Source organism: Montipora foliosa, chromosome 13, assembly GCF_036669935.1.
Source record: "Montipora foliosa isolate CH-2021 chromosome 13, ASM3666993v2, whole genome shotgun sequence".
Lineage (NCBI taxonomy): Eukaryota > Metazoa > Cnidaria > Anthozoa > Scleractinia > Acroporidae > Montipora > Montipora foliosa.
Window position 1 is genome coordinate 25,456,856 of NC_090881.1, and position 25,000 is coordinate 25,481,855.

General features: G+C 39.3%; 2 protein-coding genes across 2 annotated transcripts in view; both read right to left on the bottom strand.

Moving 5' to 3' along the window:
* Window positions 1-7,439, bottom strand: part of LOC137983802 (multiple epidermal growth factor-like domains protein 8) — a 53,791-nt gene extending 46,352 nt beyond the window's left edge. Inside the window, exons 1-4 of the mRNA XM_068830972.1 lie at window positions 6,903-7,439; window positions 3,841-4,004; window positions 2,539-2,751; window positions 1-52 (exon numbers count right to left, since the gene is read on the bottom strand). The exon at window positions 1-52 is cut by the window's left edge and continues 129 nt beyond it. Of these exons, the coding sequence (XP_068687073.1) occupies window positions 1-52; window positions 2,539-2,751; window positions 3,841-4,004; window positions 6,903-7,059 (586 nt within the window). The 5' untranslated portion in view covers window positions 7,060-7,439. The remainder of the gene's footprint in view (window positions 53-2,538; window positions 2,752-3,840; window positions 4,005-6,902) is intronic.
* Window positions 7,440-15,856: 8,417 nt separating this feature from the next.
* The window catches only part of LOC137982657 (histone-lysine N-methyltransferase 2B-like), a 31,018-nt gene continuing 21,874 nt past the window's right edge, over window positions 15,857-25,000 (bottom strand). Inside the window, exons 22-33 of the mRNA XM_068829788.1 lie at window positions 24,790-24,868; window positions 23,025-23,926; window positions 22,537-22,611; window positions 21,449-21,483; window positions 21,049-21,162; window positions 20,688-20,737; window positions 20,355-20,477; window positions 19,367-19,456; window positions 18,472-18,601; window positions 18,192-18,287; window positions 17,769-17,836; window positions 15,857-16,238 (exon numbers count right to left, since the gene is read on the bottom strand). Coding sequence (XP_068685889.1) covers window positions 16,133-16,238; window positions 17,769-17,836; window positions 18,192-18,287; window positions 18,472-18,601; window positions 19,367-19,456; window positions 20,355-20,477; window positions 20,688-20,737; window positions 21,049-21,162; window positions 21,449-21,483; window positions 22,537-22,611; window positions 23,025-23,926; window positions 24,790-24,868 — 1,868 coding nt within the window. The 3' untranslated portion in view covers window positions 15,857-16,132. The remainder of the gene's footprint in view (window positions 16,239-17,768; window positions 17,837-18,191; window positions 18,288-18,471; window positions 18,602-19,366; window positions 19,457-20,354; window positions 20,478-20,687; window positions 20,738-21,048; window positions 21,163-21,448; window positions 21,484-22,536; window positions 22,612-23,024; window positions 23,927-24,789; window positions 24,869-25,000) is intronic.

A 25,000-nucleotide genomic window follows, 5' to 3' on the forward strand; every position in this document is an offset into this window, starting at 1 on the left:
GAGAACAAGACTCTCCAATGTAACCATCATTACACTCACAGTGGCCTTTATTCTGTGTATTACATAAGAAACGAATTAAATAAGGCCACAGATGAATATTCAAACCTGTAAATTATGGTAGCTATCATATTTTGAGTGACATGTTTCTAGGAACTTCAAACACATACAGATAATGAGAGCAAAGCTCTCTGTGGTAAATATCATTAACCCATTGACTCCTGGGAGTGAGAATTAATAGATTTCACTGGGTCTAACACCAAACGATTTTACTCATCAATGGGGTAGATAGATAGATTTTATTGAAAAACAATACATGGCAGCCAAGGGCTGAATTGCGTACCGTTATTAAAATGAAAATGATCAAAAAAATTCCTAAATATATAATAATGCAATATAATAGTACTATTATGTTCGAAAAGCTATTTACAAGATCTAAAATTAATTTATACCGTATTTATATTAAAACTTGACTTAATAATTAAACTATTTCTTGTGCATTTCGTGTTTATTTTAGGAATGTCAAATTTGCGTGGGGGTGGCTCAGGAATCAATGGACAAACAATCTTTACTTTATCCACTAAAAAAACTATGTTCCCTTTAACCCATTGACTCCTAGGATTGGGACTTTACTCTGTCTAACAACAGACAATTTTACTCGTCAGTAGGGGTGGTCTGGGGCGGTTCAGGTGCCAATGGGATATGAAAGTGTCTCCTGGGGCCCGTTTCTTGAACGTCCCGAAAACGTTGTTTTGACAAGCTGTTCCTTTGACATGTTTTCAAGACAACGAAAAGCAAAATGATTGTGAAGTTTGATAGCTTAAAATCCTTCTGTTCATAAGTTTCAGAAAGAATTGTGACACCCGATAAGGGCCCAAAAAGCATCGGGACTTTCGAAAAAGGTGCCCCTGATCTTTTTCCTGATCCCTTACTTAACCCATTGACCACTGGGAGTGAGACTTGCAGACCTGCCAACTCTCACGGTTCTGCCGTGAGTCTCACGATTTTTTGTCATTTCTCACAGTCTCACGACAAGGCTCCTCAATCTCACGGGTTTAAGGAAAAATCATTCTGAAATGATTTAAGTTGTTGAATCAGAATAAAAATGGGAAATTAACGAGGAATGCTTGTGCCATAAATTGAAAAACTAATAAAGAAGAACACTGTTCTTACTTTTTTGTACCCAGCTGTAATTTTCGCTTGTGTTCAATAAACTTAATCGTTTTTCTTCGTGTCTGTCCATCATTTTGAAAGGGGAGTAGGCCCTGAGAACGAGGCCTAATTCCCAGGCGTCTCCCATGACACCTTACTATAAGTTTCGTCCTACTGATGACCTATTAGAATCATCAATGAAAGAAAGCTGCATCTTCTTACAACAGGGAACACAAATAAAACATTTAAATAAACTGTTAATGACTTTCCTCGATGGAAAAGGGGTTTGTTTAATTAATCTTGATTGGGAAAAAAATAGAATCTCACTATTTTTTATAGAATCTCAAGATTTTTTTTCATGGGTCTCCAGATTTTCCTTTATCAGGGGTTGGCAGGTCTGGACTTGACACATTTTAATTTTTGGCTTTTTTTAAGTCTAGACTTAATTTCTGTTTTTCGAAAAGCAGATTATCAATGACTTGGAGTCCAATGAATAAAAGCGAACACAAATGTCATGCCATGTTTGTTCACGGTCAGTGAATTCAGTGAAGTGTGAATGGAAACACTGTTGCCCGTACAATTGCAAGTGCTTACACAGAAATGTTTTTTTTTCTGCAATATACCAAACACATTATCAGGTTAACATGCCATTTCAAAGCTGAAAGAGAGTGCATTTATTTCCAAGAGACCACTTTGAAGTCGAAAGATGGTAAGCAGAGAAAAAATTCAGAACATGCTTTACTCACTGCTTGCGGTTTTCTAATTTGTGCAACAAATAAACACAGCCAGTGCAGTTCCACTAATCTAAATGCAGCTTTTTCTTCAAAATATACGTGTTAAATCTCTTTATAGGCAAAAATCGCCATTACCCTTAAGTCCGATAGACTACAATTATTTTTTATTGTCATTTAAAAAAGCTACCCATTGCCATTTTCATAGGTAAAACTTAATATTTCCCGGTTTATTCCTGGGGCATGTGTTGGCATCCCAAGAAAATCTTCTTTGGCTAACATGCACAAATATAAGACTAAATGAATGAAATAAATGTATAGACTTGAGGTGCACTTTATTACATGAAAGGGAATTAAGTGAAGGGGCAGAAGGGGGTCCAGAAAGGGGAGGGGGGGGGGGGGTCCATGATTTGTCCGCACTTGGAAAAGATACAGCTCCATAGCTCAGTTGGTAGAGAATAATTTGCACTCCAGAGGTTGCAGAGGTCGTGGGTTTGAATCCTGCTGAAGCCATCAGAATATTTTTTAGGGTGTCTACATGTGTATAAGAGACAACTCCTTAAATTGCCCAGATGAATGTGAGGATCACAATGTTGTCTTCCTTTCAAATATACGACTAGTACAAAAAGCTAACAACACCTGTATGACAGAAACTTACAAAATTGCACTGGCCCCATCCTTGTGCTGTTCCACAATGCGATGGACATGCCAGTAACTGACAAGCTTTACCACGATGTAACTTATCGCACTGACAGTATCCGTTTTCACAACTGCCTTGCCCAGAGCATCCATTTGTGCAGTTCTCTATTGTGTAGTTCAGAGTGAAACCATGCAGACTAAAGTCAAATTCATGATAAAGATTAATGAGTACCTAAAGACAGGAAAAAGAAAATTTCAATGAGTATTGGACACAACAGGTGTCTTATAATGTCAATCTAAACAAAAGTTTACTCGATTGTGAAGAATAATTAGCAACAATTTTGATTAATTGGCAAACCCTTAAAATGACGCACTTCTTCAAATACTGGTAGTTATGAAGATTACGGTGGAAGAAACAATGACAGAAATGACAATAATACTACATAATAATATTACAAAAATAAAAATGAAAATAATAATTATTATTAATTATTATGCCAATGAAAATCATGATGACAAAAAATTTTGACAATAACAATGAATGTGACAAGAACTAAGAAAGAACGATGACGAAGAAAACTGCAAAGATGAAACTTAAAAAATAACATTAAAATAATGATATGGATAATGCTGAGGATAAAATACCGTATTTACCTGTGTATATTAGTCAACCTTTTATGCAGGGTTCTCCTTATCAGGCGGTAACTGGTAAAATTTACCGCTTGTAAGAGCACTTATTACCGCCTGCAAACGCAAGGACCAATTAAACCTTGCACATTTCGCATTGTTTTTGAAGTTATTTTCAAAGATTGACTCCTGCTTCTGTGGCGTTGTGCTTTAATCCTCTAAACCCCTTTATCCCTGAACAACGAAACAGGTCAGTTTGAGGTTTACATGTTCGATTTTCTGAGATCTTTTTCGAAACTCAAGGACAAAATGCCCTCATATACAACAACTGTAATGTTGAGCCACAAAACTATTAAGCGCTTGAGGCCCTGGTTTTTTCATGTATCCACAGTTCCAGAAATCGAAGAATACAAGATTACTATCCCATGAACATTTAACAAAGAAATTATTAAGAAATGGCTTTTTTTTGCAATCAAAAATGGAGGGGGCGGGTGACTTATACACCATTCGACTTATACATGGGTAAATACGGCAGCATTAAGAGAATAATAAGGATAAAAACAATGATAATGATGGTGATAACAATAACAAAGACAACAAAAATGATGATAACGAAGACAAAAATGTTGTTAAATAAGTAAATACCAACAGCTGGAATTTTCAAAGTTGTTAAACAGTGAGTTCTTCAACATACTTTCCCGGAGTGTGCCACAATAGGAGACGGCAAAGTACTTCCACTGATGCTCGCAATAAGAGGTGAAAAATATGTGTCACCATCATAAATAAACAAGAAGTCACGTGAACATTCACTTTTAAGTTCTGTTAAGGTTATAGTGATAGAAATATTTGGATGTGGACCTACAGAAATGAAATAAAAGCAAAACAAATAAGTCTGAATGTTCATAAGCAATAAAATTATCTTAACAGTAATTAAGGCTAAGTACACGCAGGTAAAGCTCTAAGCTTTAAGCTAAAATCAGCTAGGGTATGAGCTACATGTAACTGCAGTTTTCTTGATATGATTTTAGATAATTGCAGTATTTTTTGTTACTTAAGGAGTAATGAAGGGAAAGCCAAACAAAAATCAGGTTTGAATTGTGGGTTTGAAATGATGTTTGAAATGAATCATATATTGAACTGTGGATATGAAATCTAGTGAAACTATGATCCTTGCAGTTATGAAAGCAATTTTAGCAATTGCGTAGAGAAGCCTGAAAATTTTAGGGCATTAACAGGGTTTGGATGCACAAATGACCAGCTCCCAACATCAGTGGCTTCACAGCTCAGTTGGTTAGAGCGTTACACCAGCATTACAAGGTCACAGGTTCATTAACCCCGTTGAAGTCCTGGATTTTTCAGGCTTCTCTACGCAATTGCTAAAATTGTGTTCATACCCGCAAGGATCATAGTTTCACTAGAAATGGCTTTATCAACTGAGTTGGTAAATTGACCGTTGTAAAGAAATTGAAAAGCTGACGTTTCAAGTGTTACAGCCATTCACTCTGATGAGGGGCTAACGCCAAAACATCAGCTTTTGAATTTCTTTAAATTGGCCAATTTACCACATCAGTTCAGTTGATAAATCCACAACTGGGAGCCGGTCATTTTGCAAGTTGTAAGGGATAAGGTTAAGCTCAATTTCTGAAGTAGTTTCATGTCACATTCAATTCCAATTTAATGCTGAAAAAATGCACTTTGACTGAATGAATAACAAAGTGCATTTGTGTGTAGTTATTGGTTTATCAATCGGTCAGTGTAAAACGCAGACTGCAGACCGGCGGTAAAATGCAGACTGAGGTTACAATTTAACTGTTGAAAAAGCCCAAACCCATTAGAAATGCTAACAATTAAGCCTAAATGATGAAATGGTATATGAAATGAATCATATATGAACTGCGGATATGAAATCAAGTGAAGCTATGATCTTCGCAGTTATGAATGCAATTTTTACAATTGCGTAAAGAAGCCTAAAAAATTCAGGACTTCAACGGAGTTTGAACCCGTGACCTCGCGATTCTGGTGCGACGCTCTAACCAACTGAGCTATGAAGCCACTGATGTTGCGAGCTGGTCATTTGTGGGTTCCAATGGTCCCATGAGGAATGAATCAATGATGAAATGGTATATGAAATGAATCATTGAAGTCCTGAATTTTTCAGGCTTCGTTACGCAATTGTAAAAATTGCATTCATAACTGCGAAGATCATAGCTTCACTTGATTTCATATCCGCAGTTCATATATGATTCATTTCATATACCATTTCATCATTGATTCATTCCTCATGGGACCATTGGAACCCACAAATGACCAGCTCCTAACGTCAGTGGCTTCATAGCTCAGTTAGTTAGAGCGTCGCACCGGAATCGCGAGGTCACGGGTTCAAACCCCGTTGAAGTCCTGAATTTTTCAGGCTTCTTTACGCAATTGTAAAAATTGCATTCATAACTACGAAGATCATAGCTTCACTTGATTTCATATCCGCAGTTCATATATGATTCATTTCATCTACCATTTCATCATTGATTCATTCCTCACGGGACCATTGGAACCCACAAATGACCAGCTCCCAACGTCAGTGGCTTCATAGCTCAGTTGGTTAGAGCGTCACACCGGAATCGTGAGGTCACAGGTTCAAACCCCGTTGAAGTCCTGAATTTTTCAGGCTTCTTTACGCAATTGTAAAAATTGCATTCATAACTGCGAAGATCATAGCTTCACTTGATTTCATATCCGCAATTCATATATGATTCATTTCATACACCATTTCGTCATTGATTCATTCCTCACAGGACCATTGGAACCCACAAATGACCATCTCCCAACGTCATTGGCTTCATAGCTCAGTTGGTTAGAGTGTCGCAACGGAATCGCGAGGTCACGGGTTCAAACCCCGTTGAAGACCTGAATTTTTCAGGCTTCTTTACGCAATTGTAAAAATTGCATTCATAACTGCGAAGATCATAGCTTCACTTAATTAAGCCTAAATATTGTTTTAGGCCTAATTAGGCCTGAGGTTAGCATTTCTAAGGGGTTTGAGCTTTTTCAACATTTACGTTATAACCTCAGTCTGCATTTTACCCCTGGTCTGCAGTCTGCATTTTACACTGACCGGTTTATCAATACGACATTTGCATTATGACGCCATTTGACTGCAAGACCCAGAATCCTTTAAATTTTGCTTGTCTCATGCTAATTAGAGCTCTTGTTATTTTTACCCCACTGGGAATACAAAATTTAGATAAGAAAAGAAAATCAAACTGAATTCTGGTAGTTGTAGTCAAATGACGCCATCGTGAAAGTTTCCTTAGGATCTTACTATTCAGAAAAAGTGAGTTGGACCTAAAGTTCAAGGTTGTTATTCATGTGGGCTAGAAAGTCTCGTTGACAAAGCAGACCTTTTTTATCAGTTATTTTGACCCCAGAGAAAAATTTAATCCTTCAGTTTACGCCATCAACGTACAACTTGTGAACACAAAGAGCTACATAATAAGCACACTTTCATGTACAAGCACCTCATATCTGTCAATTATAGGACGTTATATAGTTCATACTTACTCCAAGACGCACTCAAATCACCTTTAACATTGTATCTTACCAAAAATTGGCCCAAATTAAAGGGCCAAAACAGAAAACGGATTTTAATGAGAAAGCGTCACTCATAATTAAGCTCCTATTTCCGTAACATGACCCGGTTTGGAGAGTGACTGAAGGAGATACATATTCAGACATACGTGTATTGATGTATTGTATACGTACCTTTTATGAGCCATTCGCAAATGTCTGGTCCACTTTCGATAGGTCCCTCTAGTTCTGTCAAAATTGCTTTCCCTCTGCACTTAGCTTCGGTAGGACAAATCGCTAAACAAGCCAAAGCGAATAATACCATTCCAAACCACTTGAACAAAACCGCCATTTTTAGATGTAACGAAGCGACTTTGAGGTGCTCAGAATCTTGTGCTACCACTTATTAGTAAAATAATTGTTCGACTTCGTGAATAAATCAAGTTAGTATTAAACCAGTCGACCTCTCCATTGAAAGCCATAGTCTTGACAACATTGTAAACAGTCAGACAATTCCGTGTGCGTGATTGGAAACCCTATCACATCGATTCACCTTAGGCATGCTTCTTTTAAAGCAGCTTGCGATCGGCATGAACCGCGGGTAGCAAAACTAGGATGATCTGGTAGCCTTGATCAACATTTCCAGCTTACACCGTAAATATTTCATTTTGATTTTCACTCGACAAATTACCTACTAAGATTTTCAAAAGTTGTCTTCCCCTGCGATCACGTGGTCAGAATGGAACCCCAATTGTCTGGAGAAGACTGGGGAGCAATGAGTCTGCAATTTCACTGTCTTTTTTTTTTTTTTTGGTAGTCACGAATGTGCATACCCCACGGATATGCGGATATTGAATTAAGCTCCGGTCGGGTGTATTTACTTTCATTCCCTTCCGTATTTCCCAACTTCCCTGAACACACCTTCACAATTTCCTGCGGGCGCGTTACCACTTGGCCACCGTGAAGCGGCTTATCCTGGCCTGAGAGTTTATACTCGTATAAATAGTTCCTTTCGCGTAACTTGATCACAGGCGGCCGCTAAAATCCATGTCACTTTCGATTTTGCGATTTTCCTTGTACGACCAAAAGTAAGATAGAAAAATTGAACGTAAAAAAAGTCTCCCGAAATGTTTTTCGCTTATGGTAACTTGTTATATTCGTGGCACAAAATTTATGATGTTTTTCATCTCGCAAATTTTGTTGCTGATGGCAAATTGTTTTATTCTCGATCGACACTTCCTAAAAGTTCCTTCTGCTCTCCTTAAAAGCTGCATATCGATATTTATTTACTTTTGCTTCAATATTTGTTTTGCATGAAGCAGGCTAACAAAATCTGTACATTGCTTAGTTCGCATTTTTAAGCGTTAAAATATAATTTTTGGCCGTATATTCCTGACAGCAAGTCGCATATATTTGACGTCCCCCATCCAGATACTAACCCCGCGGGAAAAGGCTTAACATCATTAAACATTGGTCTTGGAAAGCTATGAGAAGCTCAGAATACACGCTCAAGCTTGTGGTGAAAAAGAAGTTGTAAATGATCAACATGTCAGCCTTGCAGCCAAATGTTTCTCGATTTCCTTTTGTTTTCTTCAATATTTCTGGCTTTAGTATTTTACTGAACCATATGTCTTCTCAGGGGGAATTTAGGAAAGATATTTACCAGGGCACTGAAATGATTTACGATACCAAAACAATATCGTGTTTTAGTATATACTAAAACAGTGGATAGCGTTGAACGCGGGCGCTGATTGGCTCGTCAAACTCCGAATATCCTGTGCTATTTACCTCCGAGTGACTCGGGAAAAAATGGCGTTTATTGTTTATTGTTACACATCAAACTCTGAGGAATACATGAGAACAGCCAAAGCCAGAGGCTTAAATGGCACATGGTCAGCAAACATAATTTGAAAATTTTGCATGAATAGAAGAAGGCTTTAAAGTGGTACTATGATCAAAAAATCATTTCCTTTTTTTCTTCTGATTTCGAAAGCGTGTTCACTTAACACCTAACTGGCAAAATTTTGAGCTTTGAGTTTTATCCAAAGGCTGCTTATTTTGAGTGTAAGTTTTGGATTTCATGGTCCGCCATTACTTACGTTCAAAACTGGCCGATTGGACCTCAGAGGGTTGGATCTAGAGAAAATGACGTCATTTACTCACTAGCTTAAAATTTCAGCGTATAAACGCAATTTATTATATATGCAAAACACGGGTTGAAAAGTCTGAAAGCCCGAAACTCCCGTGCTGCATATTAATTAGGCCGCGTACACACGCATTGCATTCTTAAACTAGTGAGTGTTTGACGTCATTTTCTCCTCGACCCAGCTCTCTCAAGATTTTGAAGTTAGTAATGGCGGACCAACAAATTAGAAAATTCCAGCTAAAATAAACAGGTGTCTTTTTAAAATCAGAACTTAAAACTTGGGTGAGTTAGTGTTTAGTTAACATAGTTTTGAAATCCAAAGGAAAAACAAAATGTTTTTTTGGTCGTAGTACCACTTTAACTAAAATTCTTATACAACTAAATATGACTACTTAATTTACAAACACACAGGATAATAAAATTAAATAAACTGCATAAACAAGTACTCCTAGTATAATTGTTTCAAATAACAGAAAATTGTATTCAAATAACAGGAAACAAAAAAAACAAAACATTAACAATTTGTCCACAAAGTTTACGATTTAGTCCCAAGGGACTTGATCAGACTATAGAATTAAGGGAAATGAGTTCCATAGCCAATTTTTCAATATACTAACTCAGCAGTCACAAAATGAAGTCTCAACTTTTTTTTAAAGTTACTTAATGTAAGGCTGTTGCGCACTGTTAACGGAATATCATTCCAAATAACAGGAGCCTGCCAGGTGATAACAAATTGATACTTGTGGTTGGTTTTATGAAAATTAAAACGTGAACGAGTCAAATAATCGTGATATTCATGGTTAAAATGAAAGATTGAGCAAACAGGAGTAGGCAGAATATTGTTAAAATGTGAGAAAACAAAACAGGCCACATGGAATTTAAAGATAGAATGGAGCGAAAGAAAATTATTTTTAGAGAAAAGGGGTTTAGAGGGTGTGCGTGGGGGAGAAAAAGTAATTATACGGATGGCTTTCTTTTGAAGTACATAAAGTGGTTCAAGGTAAGAAACATACGTAGAAGCCCAAATTAGAGTACAATAATTGATGCAAGGCAGGAAAAGAGCATTATATAAAGTTTTCAGAGTATCCAAAGGTAAGTATCGCCTTGCCTTGCACAAAACTCCAATTATCTTAGAGACTTTATCACAGACAACAGAGATATGCGGTTTCCAGGATAGATTTTCATGAATGATAGTTCCAAGGAATTTGTCTTCCTGCACACGTGTGATGGGGGAATTATTTATAGAAATGTTTATATCTGAGAGGTTAATCTGCTTACGACGTGGGTGAAAAATGATGAATTTAGACTTGTCAGGATGGACAGTGAGTTTGTTAGCACTAAACCAAGAAGAAACGCGAGCGAGCTCTACATTAAGGATGGTTACTAAGGTAGCCAAGTCATTATGACGAAAAAAGATATTTGTATCATCAGCAAAGAGAATGATTGACAGGAGGTTTGAGACATGAAAAAGATCATTGATGTATAAAAGAAAAAGTAAAGGTCCAAGGACTGAACCTTGTGGAACCCCACATACAGCCGTATTATATGTAGATGTATGGTCTTGAACCATGACACACTGTTGTCTGTGAGATAAATAGCTAGCAAGCCAGGCCAACGGAATTCCTCTAATTCCATCAAAATTTAGTTTATCCAGAAGTATTTCACGGTTGACTGTATCAAAAGCCTTCTTAAGATTTATGAAGACTCCGATAGTGTACTGATTGTTCTCAAAACCTTCATAAATGTTATTGACAAGCTGTAAGATAGCCATAGCAATAGAGTGATGAGGTCTAAAACCGTACTGGTGATGATTAAGGATATTGAACTTTGTAAGGAATTCCGATAGCCTGAGGTAAAAGAGTTTCTCAAGAACCTTAGAGAGACAGGGAAGAATAGGAATAGGCCGATAATTTGAGAACAGAGAAGGGTCATCGCTTTTAAAAACAGGAAGAATCTTTGCAATTTTGAGTTTATCGGGAAAAACACCACACTCAAAAGACAGATTACAGATATGAGACAAAGGGGCAGCTAGTAAATCGATTGTTTCTTTGATGGGAGACAAAGAAAGACCATCAACACCCTCACATTTGCTATTTTTTAGAGAATGGACAATAGAAGAAACCTCAGAAGGAGTAGTGGGATTGAGAAAGAAACAATTGGCATAGTGACCAACAAGAAAGTCCCGTCCTTGAGTTTCCCAGTGGTTAGCGTTAGATATTTACCTCGCCGCTTCGCGGCTCGGTAAATATCCACCGCTAGCCACCTCCACTTCGGTGAATAGTTGTTAACTATTACAGCTACATATTACATCAGTTGACAGTTATGGAAAAAAGCACCGTCAAGTAACTGCACTACCACACGTACTCAACGCGTTCCTACTTTAAAAAATATCCCGTGTCTCCTTAATCCCCCCCCCCCCCCCCCCAGCCAAAAATCCTAAATATCTCATATCCTGATCGCTTCTCGGCCTTTTGGCTAACATTAGTTTCTCGGGGAACGGCTACGGTCAATTAACATTGTACTACGTACGGTACTTTTTTCAGTGCCATAAGAGGCAGGCACTGAACAGTTTGTCTCGAGAAGCGATCACTAGGGTTTTTTGGTTTCGTTTTTGATAGTTTTTTGTTCACCTCGAGTGTAGAATCATGACGAACTATTGTAGTTTCTGAGAACTATTTACTACTGGTAGCTTTTGTTGAGTTTTGAATCGATGATAGAGAGAGTTTTGGCCATTTGAAGCTGGACTGAACTACTGGATTTAAGCTTTTTTCTTAACGAGATTTCAAGTTATTGTGGAACGCTTGGTACCAAGTTACTCTAATACTCTTCAGTTCTCACGGCCTGTCCCCGTCTGACCTTGTAGCTCAGTCGGTAGAGCAGTGGTGATTTAACCCGAAGGTCGTGGGTTCAATTCCTGCTCTGGTCATAGTTTTTCTCTGTCCTTGTGTGGGCCCATTTCCATCAGTAGAGCTAACGCTCACAAGGTTCATGTGGGGTGGAAAACTAGCACTTCACATTACACTCTAATCCGTTAAGGACGGTGCCTACTAATTAAAGATGTTTTTGGTCCGGTTTGTGATTATGCAGGAAATGTAGTTCTTAACAAGTGTTATTGAAATCCAAAAAGAAAATTGGGGGTAACCACGCGTTTTTCAAAGATAATTCATGAATAATATTTGTAAAAAGCGTTCTTTCTCAAATTGAAGCTTAATTATGGGCAATAACAATAGTAGGCACCGTGTCTACTCTAATACTGAAATCAGGATTATGGAATTGTAAAATTAGAACTTTGGACTGGACTATAGAACACGCAATTACGGAATTTTATATTTTTGAGCATTAAGAGAAATGGAGTACAGATGTTGTCTTCTCGTCTTCACCACGGCAGATTTAAACAGTTTGCAATTACGGAACCGGACTTCGAATACAGGGCCCGTTTGTTCGAAAGCCAATTAACGTAATCCAGGATTAGCGTAAGCTTTTGTTTCATGTTTTCAACGTTTTGTTGAAAGTTTCCTGTGCTTATTTTTGTTTTTCAAGATTGACTTCCTCTAATGTAACGTTTTACCGAATATCAGCCTTGACCAGCATTTGGGAGTAGAGAATAAAACTCCTTTGTTAATTGCCAACGAGCAAGCCGAGCGAAGACGCGAGGCTTGCGAGGCGGCCAGCTTAATGCCGCGCGAAGTATTGCAGCAGGCAGAAAAATTCTCGATCGTTGTCTGAAAAGTGTAATGTAAGACTACGTGGTGTAATGTAAGATTCCCTGACGATTTTAGTAGGGACCAATGAAAGCGCGTGTTTTGATGTGAGATGTCATTAGACAAACTTGCATGACGTATGCGACTATTGATAATCTTGTGCTCGGAGTTGAGTGAAAACACATTTTTCCCATTTCCTTGACCATTTTGTTGTGTACACTTGCTTTGAGTGTTCTTTAATATTTATTTTGGAACCATCGTGTTCTATATTGAGTGAACGAGCTCAAAACTAAACCGGCGTACGTGTTCTTATCGGCCGCTGTTGTCAATTTCGGATTTCGGCCCGCGAGTAGAGCACTTTGTTTTTCGTTTTGGAACCATTGAGTCGTGAACAATTTAATTTAATTTTCAAAAAAATATGTTGTCTGCAAAGTACAAAATTAAACGATCAATTTGACTTGTAATTCATGGCTGCATGAAACATGAAACAACTTTCATGTGCGAGAGAGTTTGACTGGCCCGTTACGCGCTCCACGCTGAAAAGTCTGAAAACGCTTTGGCGATTTTTTACATGGCCCTGATTTTATTCAACTTAATTATTGTATATTCCTGTTAAAATTACGGCCGTTCAAAAATTACAGCAATACTTTCCATATTATTGCAAAACACGTTGACATCTACATTGTTGTTGGAGATACAAAGTGTGCAATTTCTATTATTGTATTATTGTTAATTAGATAAATTGAGTTGCACCTGTGCAGTACTTTCGAATAAAAGAAATTACAACTACTGTTGGGTGTTTTGGAACTCTGATACAAATCTGTAAACTATGTATTATATTGACTGTTTCGTTGGCACTTAGCGATAGCTACTACTAGTTTTTAACCTGAGATTAGCGTTAATCGGCTTTTGAACAACTGGCCCAGGATGATAAGTTGTTGAACTGTGATTTTTTTCGGATGATTTAAGGCTGATCTTGTAATTTTTGGATGAATGGAGTTAAGGAAGCAAGTAAAACTGTGGGATTTGAATAAAGTCTCCTTCAAAAAAACCCGCTAATAGGGCTTCGTTGTTTGCATTTGCAAATTTAGTAACATTAATAATGAGTTTTTACAGTAAACAACTTCAAGTTATATTACAAATTTATCTTTCTGGTAATCTCTCGCCATTTTCCGAAGTTTATCTGTAGTTGAAGTTCACGGTAACTGGACAATTTGTGTTAACTGTTTGCGCATTCCACGGATACGCCCATGTAGGCGTCTTGTTTTAGTTATTCATTCCAGAAAAGTTAAGTATTTCTTACCAAAGGAAATATTTCTCCCTCATCACAATCATTTTCGTTAGTATCGGATGGGATGAATCTGATGATTTCAAATTCAATAAGAACTGGCAGATTTTGCGGAATCAGTTAATTTCTAAGAAAAAAAATGTTGATTAAATGATCATTTCAGTTATAATTATGATTATCTTGACGTCCAAGGGAGCTTTCGTAAGGTAGGGGAGAGAGAGAAGGTGTAAAAATGATCACCCTAACAGCAACACACATTTTCTTTGCAGACTCTTCAACCCGCATTGATACAGAAATGGAAGGGAGACTTTCTTTAAACACCGAGGTGCTTTGGCTTGACTTGTGCATTCGCGACTGAAGATATTCGGACAATTATGGCAAAAATTCCGTTTATAGTAGCTTAGAGAGCCCTGCCAACTGAGATGGAACTGGAATTTCAGTGTATAGAAAGAAACGAAGTTGAAAATGATTTGCGCACGTGCTCGCGCGGCAGTTGCTAAGGAATCAAACGTCACAAAGAAGAAAACAAAGACAAACATTTTCTCTGGTTGAAGCAATTCGATAACCGTAAAATATGGGAGGTTGTAATTCCTTAATTTTTAAAGAACATCAAAGGAGTCAAAATGCACTCGAATACAAACAGGCCACTCCATCGATGCCCAAGAGGTTGTCAGATATGAAACCGATGGACATAAAATCCTCAATGCACTCCTTCACAGATTCCTCTCAGTCCTCAACATGGTCGTCGACTCTTTCAGAAAGTGATAACGATTACGAATTATCGCAAGGAGATTTTCAGGCTTTGCAGATCCGCGGTACTCAATGGCCGCCTCAAAGAAATGGAGAGGTCAATCAGGCAAAGCAAAAATGGAATGTTTTTCCTTTTGCTTTTAAGAAGAATCCCCAACAAAAGAACTGTGAAAAGGCTAATCTTAACGACTCAAGGATCTCACAGAAAATGGCCGATAGAAATCCTGTACCTTTGGCACGTCCGTGCCACTTCGGTTATATTGCTCCCCTGCCACGCCCTTCTCCTTGGAAAGAGGTGTACATGAAGATGATTAAACCAAACGAGGAGCAAGCTGATGAGACAATAAAGAGACAGACACAATGGAGTGGAGAAAAAAAAAGGCAAATAAACAGAGAAAAAGACATCCAGGAACTAAGAAGGAAACTTACCAAGAGGATAGCTTCCATCAGGAGAAAGACAAGCCACCTCTGCCGCCAAAACACCCCTGATGCAAACGTAGCGGGGAAAGACTACTGGTGTGCACACTACAGCATGGCAGACAGTAGTAGCGATGAAAGTTCTACAAGCCTTAACCCTGACAGTACAAGCTCGTCTTGTACATCGTCCTCAAGCACCTCTATACAATCACGAGACAGTTTTGACGAAGTAGAATCAAGTATTGATTATTTTTATGGAGATAGACCGAAAGAAACAAACACTCGCAATGCAGCTTTGGATCAAGGGAAGAAAGGCGCATTTAGATCACGGTTGCTTTTAAAACAAAACAAGGTATCTCCCATGTAAAGAGGTCTAGGAACAGTGCATGGAAATCAGCCCGTGTCAGGGTGGGGTCGCATGGACTATGACTTAAAACTATTGTATTCCAAGAAAATGTCAGCGTCTAGAGATTCTTGGGGGTTGGGGGAAGAAGCTCTTGTAATAAACAGACGGCGAGGTAATAAACTTAGGGATGCTTAAGACTAATGATGTGTGGGAAAATAATTTCCCCGATGAGGAGAGATCCCCAGCTACGATATAGGATCGAGTAACGTGCATTGGAAGGGAGTGTCAAACAGAGGTAGCTGTTCTGTGGGCTTGTATGGGCTCATTCGATACGAAAAAGCGGAAGAAAGATGCGCGGCCCGTGTCTAACGAGAGGGCCACAATTTCGCAATAGAAATACAATAAAAATGTTGGTGCTCGTGTGTTTATTAAATACTAGTTTTCAAGAAGAAAGGGGTTTTGTAATTTCCAAACCAAAGCATCGTAAAACACGAGGAAAACTGCCTCTTCAGTAAAAATTTATTTGTAAATATTCATAATTTATTTGCGTGAAACGTTACATTATTTGTCCATTCATTTGCCAATCCAATCCATTGTAAATATTATGCTTAAGGAAGAGTTAACAAATACAAGAAATAGCAAATGACAAAAGGTATATTGTAAATATGCTTTTCCAATAAGTCGACAAACTATTTTACATCTTTGCTCTGTACATTCAGGTCATAAATAAAAATCCATTCCGAGCAAATTTACAAGTCAAAAAAATGGTGAATATATCTAATTGAGGTATTTTCGGCAGTGCTTTGAGTTGCAAAGGCAAGGCAACTTCTCATCTTCAATAGGAAATTTGTAGTCGTAAGTCAATTCCTCTCCTCTGGAAATACTGAAAGGAAATTGTAAACCGTTGAAGTTAGTTTCCAAAGCACACATCCCTATGCAATGACAATGAGAAAGCAAAAACACGACGTGTAAATCGCAATACGGGTTACAGGAAAACCAAACTTAAATGCTCTGAACGCAAATGACGACCAGAATCCCTTTTTTTTCTTCGACAGCACTACTTGAACGACCCTCGCAAGTGATGAGAGAGGGAAATGATTGGAAAACACGGTGCGTTTGTTTCTTGGCAAATTCTCCCAAGTGATACCCCTAACAAATCGATAGCAAACATATATTTGTGTCTCCAGAGGCGGAGACGAAGGCTTCAAATCACTGCGCAGTCTCAGACATCTAAAGCCAGCTGTTGAACGAGTGCAGCTATTAACTATGGCTTCGATAAGAATTCTCCTTACTAAGCATGCGCATCAGATTCGGAGATCGGGGAAGAGATCGGGATTTTCCGAAGTGCGCATGCGAAGAATCGGTAACTCATTCAAAACCGTGCCGTGGTCAAATCTAAAGTTCTTTAAAAAAGGACGAGAAATACGCTTATTTCAAAAGTTTATTTCAGCAGAGATATCTGTAAGAGTGACATTATAAGTGCTTCTTCTATTCCAATGACATGCATCTGAGCGTTGACCCTAGAAATTGGGAGCTTAAGCAAGCGCGTTTTTGAGACGCGGACTGCAACCGGAAGTGAGCTGTTTTCCCTTTTAACTTGTGTTCACACAACCACATTTACATTCCTAAGTATCGTTTATCTATTAGAGAAGATTAGTGTAAAAATCTGGGAGACACCACTGTCCTGGCACGCGAAACGTTCTCTTCCGGTTGCCATCCGCGTCTCAAAAACGCGCGTGCTTAAGCTCCCTAATGAAAACGAGTCATCGAGAGGACAAGAAACCTTGGTCACAGTTTCTCTCTGTCCTTGTGTTGGGCACATTTCCATAAATAGCACGAACACTCGGATTACATGGAAATAGAGATAACACTTCAAACTACTTTCTAACAGATATTTCTGTTTAAAAGGAGGACACTGGCGATAATTGCGCGTATCCTGATCCGGCGAGGGGCTTCACGAAAGGATAGGAAACATTTCGGGCCCGAAAAGCCATTTGTGAACCTGCCAACCGCTTGTTTTGGAAAGCCGATCTTTTAACATGTTTTCAAGGCAACAAAAAGCAAAATGACTTTGAAGTTTGACGACTTAAATCCTTTCCGTTGGGAATTGTCGGCTTCCTGGGAGAGTACTCTCTTGAAAGTAAAGGAACTTCCGACGTTAAATAACGTGTACCTTTACCTTTACCTTGTGACACCCAAAAATGGCCCGTAAAGTTTCGAGACTTTTGAGAAACGGGCACAGGACATATGAGTCGGTGGCTTTTGCTTGTTTGACCTTTACAAACTGCAAAACTTTGGCCTCAGGTCTTGCTTGTTTGAACAACAGGCAGTTTCCAGGAGACTCGAAGGTTGCTACAACGAATTACGGGCTGGAATCCGCATTAAATGATTAGAATCAAGTTAACAACGATACCTTCTGGAAGCGAAGATCAGGATTTTCTTTTGACCATCGATATTGACGACTCGAGAATAACAGTTTGACTGAAAAATGAAATAAAAGGATTAAAACGAGTAACTATACCGTCATCGAAACTTGTTCTTCCCAGCTTTCTCCCCGTATAGTGCAGGGCAGAAACCAAACAAATTAATTTAAGACTTGCTGAAAAACAAGCGTATTTGGAAACCCGCAAAGATCAACTTACGACTTATGCCGAGCCAAAAACTATTCCGATGATGCTCTGTAAGATACACTTTAAAAACACAGCCCTTTTTTGTACTCGGAACATGGAGAACGAGCGAGTGGAATTTCTGACCCCAAAGCACACCAAAACTTTACAAAAATGTGAGCTCTAAATTACTAAGAATTGTCCACTTGAAATGTGCTGTTTTTACGTACCTCGCAGGAATGATTGATGAAGCGGGCTGCGTTGCCGCACATTGTAGCGTCAACAACGTAAGTGCCGTCAATACGGAACATGTAGCAGCCGATACCCTGCAAACAGAGTGATAAACTGAAGCGATTTCTAAAGTTTTACAAACGCGCGAGTGGTTACATCAAATCACAACGATTTATCAAACAATCAATCAGATATTCATACAGATCTTCATCCACAAAACAAGGGGTCCAGCAATAGTACAGTTGTAACCCCTGCCTCGTGTATCAATGGCAGCAATACCTTGCTTTCGTAATACTTTTCCCGCTTGTCCGTGAGAATGGAACGCACCAACATTCCAGAATACTCGATTACCATCTCTCCAGCAGCTATATTCCGAGTACAAAACAATCCACGACCATGGATTGGAGACCTAAAAGCGGTAGCAGACCAAAGATGAATTAACGAGGAGAGCAGGGTTACAATCTTGGCTCCTGGTGAGACATTCGTGAGCGTGTGTTTGAAGGGTGGTTGCGTCTAGATAAATCAATCAAGATTTTTTTTTTACCCTTGACCGAGAAAAAAAGAGTACGAAAAACAGTACGAGTTGTTGTTAAATGTAGAGATTGTAATTGTATTTAAAACTGGTAGGGATAACTAAAATGTAAACCACTCGTTCCTGAATTACATAATTCCTTTTTTTTTTTTGAGAAAGTCGATGGATTTTCTGCGTGGGTCGTGATGGGCAAACAGAAGGGAGCTTAAGCATGCGCGTGTTTGAGACGCGGACGGCAACCGGAAGTGAGCTGTTTTCCTTTTTAACTTGTCTTCACACAACCACATTTACATTGCTAAGTATCTTTTCGCCATTAGAGATGATTAGTATAAAAATCTGGGAGACACCACTGTCCTAGCGCGCGATATGTTCTCTTCCGGTTGCCGTCCGCGTCTCAAAAACGCGCGTGCTTAAGCATTCGCATTCGGTTCGGGTTGTTCGATTCCTTTAAAATTCACTCTTTTAAACGGGACAATTCATTGAAAACTTACAGACTATCGAAGATTACTGTAGAAATTCGGTTACTGCCGCGACAAAAATACAAGGCGTTAGTGCCGTGGAGGAATGTTCAAAGTTCACACGCTGTAACGAAATCATCAATATCAAGGCCAATTAGGTGACAGCGTCACGTTTAACACTCGCCTGTAGACAGCCACGGTGTCTTTGTTGAACGAACACTGTTTGAGATGTCGGTACCTCATCGCCATCGGAAGATCCAGGCATGTCGGCCGTCTGCAAGTCCAAGAAGAATAATTAGTGGAAGAAGTCATCTACATTCCTGCGGTCGGATTTGAATTACAATGGCAAGCAAGGCCAAAACAGAGAAAAGTTCCCTGCATGAGGCCTAACTGCACAACAGTGGAAACATGAATAAGTTCTTATCGCGAAAGAGCTTCGCCATAGGAAAAACAGACGAGTTCATAAGCGGAAGTTGAATGCCAGTGACACCAAGCACTTTTTTTTAAGACTGGAAGACAACTGAAAGATGAGACATAGTAAGTTGAGAGGTAACTATGATGGAGAGTGCATCCATGGCTGGGAAATCCTGAGGACATGACACATCTCTCGAGTCCCAAAGCCAATGTCAAACAGGCACCCGTTACAAGGTGAAAGGGTGGATAATAGTGATAAGGGTGGTGACACTGACAAGGCAAAAAAATAGGTGCCGACGTGCGATTGCTTCTAACGTACCTATCAGTGTTAAGCCCGAGGGAGGGGGTCGGGCATGGAGTGGGGATTTGAACATTTTCATTAAAAAATATTCTCATTGCCCACCCCTGGGACAAAACAATTGGTGAAAATCCCCACGCGACGACAAGTGAAGGTGGTCAAATGTCCTTCGTACGATCAAAATCGTTACCCCGGGGAAATCACGTACGATCAAAATCCCTACCCTAGGAACAGACCTCCCGATCAAACTCCCGTGGTTAGCCCGAGCCCCCCTTCCTCGGGCTTAACATTGATAGGTGCATAACAGGGCATCATAGGTGCATCAGGGAATCTGTGACATGCGCATATATCATATCAAACTCCGCTGGACACTCAACCCCCGTGAGACCGAGATTTACCTGGAATATCATGTGAAATAACTTATTTGTTAACACAAGGAAGAATGTTCGCCGCTACATACTTCACAGTAAGCGGTCCGTCCCGCATCTGTTCCGGGTTCTCTTGTTCTTCTGTACTTTCTTCCAGTTGTGGAGCCACGCGATGTGGTGAGGCCAGAAATGCAAACATATCGTACTTTTTGGACCTAAAATAATGAAAATGGCAAGAATGAAATCAGTACAAGTTCTCGAATCGATAACCCGTCTTGATTATCAGATTACAGCCGTAACGTATTTCAGGCAACCAGAACCAAGTGTGTGTGATTAACCGAAGTGGAGGCCGAATATCAACTGATATAATAGAAAGTTACATGGAATTTGCCACCTTTAAAATACTCTAAAAATCATTTTTGTACCTGACGAACTCCTCCGCCCTTGCGCAGCCATGGGGGTTTTCTTTCAATACCTGAAAAAAATTATCACTTGAAAGACTATTCTTAACCACGCATTAAATTATTGTTGAAGGAAAGGCTCCCTTCTGCCCGTCTTTCATAGAGAGTTCTAAGTGCAAAACTTTTACGAGAGTACACAGTTTTAACATCGCGAGCTTACACTCTCTAGTAAAACCAATACAGCAGTATTGAGTTTATCACTGAAGAACAGCATCATAATTTCTCATTTTTAAAATTGTTCAACATTGGCTTAAAATGCAGCTCCTACCCAGACAGAAAGAAAGGGACATATTAATGAGAGTTCCTCATACAAAAAACACGCTACCTGTTCAGCGGTTCCCTCCAAACTGGTGATGTCAAATGGCGGGTTGTATTTAAAAGAGTACTGCTTTAGTTGATGAGCTCCGGGTAACTGCTCCAGCATGGATACCAACGACTCCTGCAAAAAAAAATAACAACAGCGTCTCCTATAAAAGAGATGACTTTCGCTTTTTAAAAGATTCCCTCTTTTAACTAAGCAGCTGGTTTCGTTCTTGGGTGACAATAACATCTTTATTATCATCATCATCATCTTCATCTTCATCATCATAGTCGTCATCAATGACATCATCAACACCACCGTCATCGTCATCACAGAGAAATCGACCTCGTTGTCACTGAATCATCGCCATTACCATCAATATCATTCTAACCATTGTCTTATCATAACCGTGACTGTCTCTTACCTGACACACACCAAACATTGCTCTTCCATTCACGCCTAAAAAAAACCACAGCTATTCAGTGAAATATACCGGACTTGTATCAAGGCTGGTTTTTAACCGGTCGCTTCCCACCAATGGGCCCGGGGTCGATTCCCAGACCCGGTTTCATATGTGGGTTGATTTTGTTTGTTCTCTACTCTGCTCCGAGAGGTTTTTCTCCGGGTACTCCGGTTTACCCCCTCTACTAAAAAAACAGCCTATGGTTTGATTTCCGTACAATTAGTTCCCCAGTTTAAAATACGGTTGGCACTGAAATCAAGTTCATAATTACGAGTGTCACAAATCAAGTAAAGCTATGATTCTCGCAGTTATGGACAAGGATCATAGCTTTACTTGATTTCATATCCGCATTTCAGTATATGATTCATTTCATATATCATTTCGTTGAGTGTCGCAAACTTAAGCACAAGCGCAACCGTGCATATGGAACCCGCGCCCGCAGTGCACGCGGCAGTCAGAATTGCGCTATCCTGTCAATCCTTTTTATTTGCCCTTTCACCGAAAACGGTGCATTTCTTGTGCGTAAACGACGTTGTCATTGATCTACCCTGTCGAAAAGTCTTTTTTCGCGAACTTAACACAAATAAATACATTATCAAAACTGTTTTGACGTCTTCTTACGCTTCATTAGAAAATACCAAACCGAAAGACTGACTTCGTCTTTAAAATAGTTAGAAAAAGCACAAATAACAGCCAAAGCACAAGAGCTGACGTTCGAATCGCCGCTCGCTGGCAACCCAGGTTTGTTTACAAAAATGTTGCCACAAAATCATTGGGTGACCTGTGCAAAGTGCTTTCCTTGTAAAAATAAAAGTCCCCGGATGCACACTTCGGGCAACTGAACGAAATCCAACAATATCTCGTTGTCGTTGATAATAGTGTTAGTGCCTGTCTTTTGTTGTAAAAAATCAGAACACTTCCGAGTTTTATCAAGTTACTTATGCATGCCTCTCTAGTGAAAAACAGCTCTTAGATTCATAAGCAACTTACTGATAAAACGCCTTTTAGAAAACAAACAGGTTCAGGTAACATAGCAAATAAAACCGAACCTGCAAATGGGACCAACTTCATGCGCCGATCAATCCTCGCTTCCTGGACCATGTTAAAGACTTGCTTCCAAGCAGCTAGGGAAATGAAACAATACAAAACTTACATGGTCGAAACTTAAAAAACATATAAGATCTTCTGAACCCGTTCAAAATAGATGCAAGGACTGCCATCTCTGCAGAAACGTACCATTACCACCAATCATTCTATTTCTTTGTTTTTTTTTTCTAATATAAACGTACGTACATACTCTATATTTTCAATTTTTTACACATTTTAATTTTTAGTTGCTAATTGATATGGTAAATTACACTGATAAGAATTTAGATAGGTGTCCCCAATTAGCAGAACATTTCATGTATGCTAGACGCTACGACACCTTAATAAAGTTCTTCCTCATCTTACCTCACACCGAAACGAAACGCCAAGTCGTCAGTTGGCAAGGAAAGAAAAACCAAGAATTTATTACGACAAAAAAAGGAGCACATACCGTCACAAGTGTCAGCCTCTATCTTCAATCCCTCTTCACTTGTTATCACAAAAGTAACCCCAAGTTCCTCGAATTTCGCCCCAGCGTCCTTTTCTCTTCCTTTCAAGAGCCAAGATTTCGGTTTTTCCTTGATGGGTGAAATAGAAAGTTCTGCGCCAGCAACCTTTGTCACAACTTCGTGGTCGCAATTTATCTGTCTTACGGTCTGAGGAATTGTCTCCTCAAAACTTATCGATCTTCGGACGCCAGGTGGCGTTTTTCTATTCCTAGGTGGCGTCGTCGATGCAAATGAAGGGCTGTTGGGCGCCGGGATAGCAGCAGGTTTCGAAACAGAGCTAGAAACAGCGGAAACCGGCATTTTTTCGGGGTACAGAGAATTAAGAATTGCCGGTAAGTTACTTGCTTGCTGTGCTATATGTTGAAGCATTTTTTTCGCAGAGTGTGTAGGTGAGAGCGATAAAGACGGCTTTTGAGTAGCAGGTAATATCCTTCTAAGCTTAGAAAAAGGCGTCGCGGTACCAGAAGCTCCCGAAATTGTGTCCTTAAACATGACCCCTGAAAAGGGGGAATGATTCACTAATGACGGTCCAGGATGGGGTGCAATTTTTTTTAGTTTTTTTCCATAAGAACTGTTTAAATAGTCACGAGGTTTATTGCTTGTGTGTGCTTGAGGTGTAAGTTTCACATCTCCTCGCAAAGGTGTCATGACTTTCATGACTTTTTCCTTCTTGTTTAGCTCCTCGTGAGAGATCACTCTGTGTACGTGTTCTTGTTCTTTCAGATCCTTCTGTTCCTGCTGAGCTTTCTTGGTGTTTGTTTTCACTGATTTCTTTTCTTTCACTGTGCAGTAATAGCGACATCTTTTCGTTGGATCCTTTATACTCCAATAAAGGCGACTTATTCTGTCAATGAAAATAAAAAGGCAACAAGGTCGAGATACTTGACACATGCCAAAGTGCGCTCTTCTGACGAAATCCATTAGGCCATTTCCGAGTTCATGGCTGCCTCCTTTTCAAAAGTCTCAGTGTGAAGTATTACTTTTCATTAACATGGAAAGTAGAAGTAATTACCATTACAAAAACTTCGCACTTAGACTCGCTTTGAAGAGGAGGCAGACATAAACTCGGACTATTCCTGGGGCCTGGGAACAAGAGACCTCGGAGACGAAACGGGTTTGCCATACGTTTTATTTTCCAAACCGAAATGTCAATTTTTTTCAACAAATATTTTTCAAGTTTCACTTCAAATGCCTCGACCTCGTTCCAACCACAGGAAGGCCTTGGAACGATAACGAGGTTGCAAAAATTCCCATATCTTGTTTCTTGTTTTGAAAATCGTTTTCTTTAAAAAAAGACATTGCTTTTCATAACCTATCACATGGTATTTCAACGAACAAGACTTCAACAGATCAGTAACTGAAAAACTGAACCCTGAATGCATGCATCTCTGATTCCTACTTTGTTAACCCGAAAATACCATTTTTGCTGATACACAGGTAAGGGCATATCAGGAGAACTGAACAGATTTACGAATCCCACATGGTCTGAAGCAAATGAGTTGGCTATGCAAAGAGCGCAGCCTTAAATCGTGAAAAAAGGCAACCAAGAGCAACTGCAACTGCAACTGGTAAACAAAGTAGGATTTTCACCTGGACCTCGAGATAGACTCTCAGTCAATCAGAAATGCCCCAAACTCACAACAGTAAAGAGTCCATTCTTCCTAGCTGCAAACAGGCCTAATTTGAGATCGTTATTTAATGACGTACCTGTAATTAATAGGATATAAGGTCTGTTTGGTGTCAGAATATCCACTCAATTTACCCATATTGTCCAGTGTAAGAGAACCTAAGGGCACAACAAAGAAACATACTTTCAACTCTACTGTCTTACACAGCCTCGTTTTTAAAAGGAGGCAAACCCGTACAACTTAAGCAATAGAGGACGTTTTCCGTGTTTCCATAGCCTCATCTAAACACT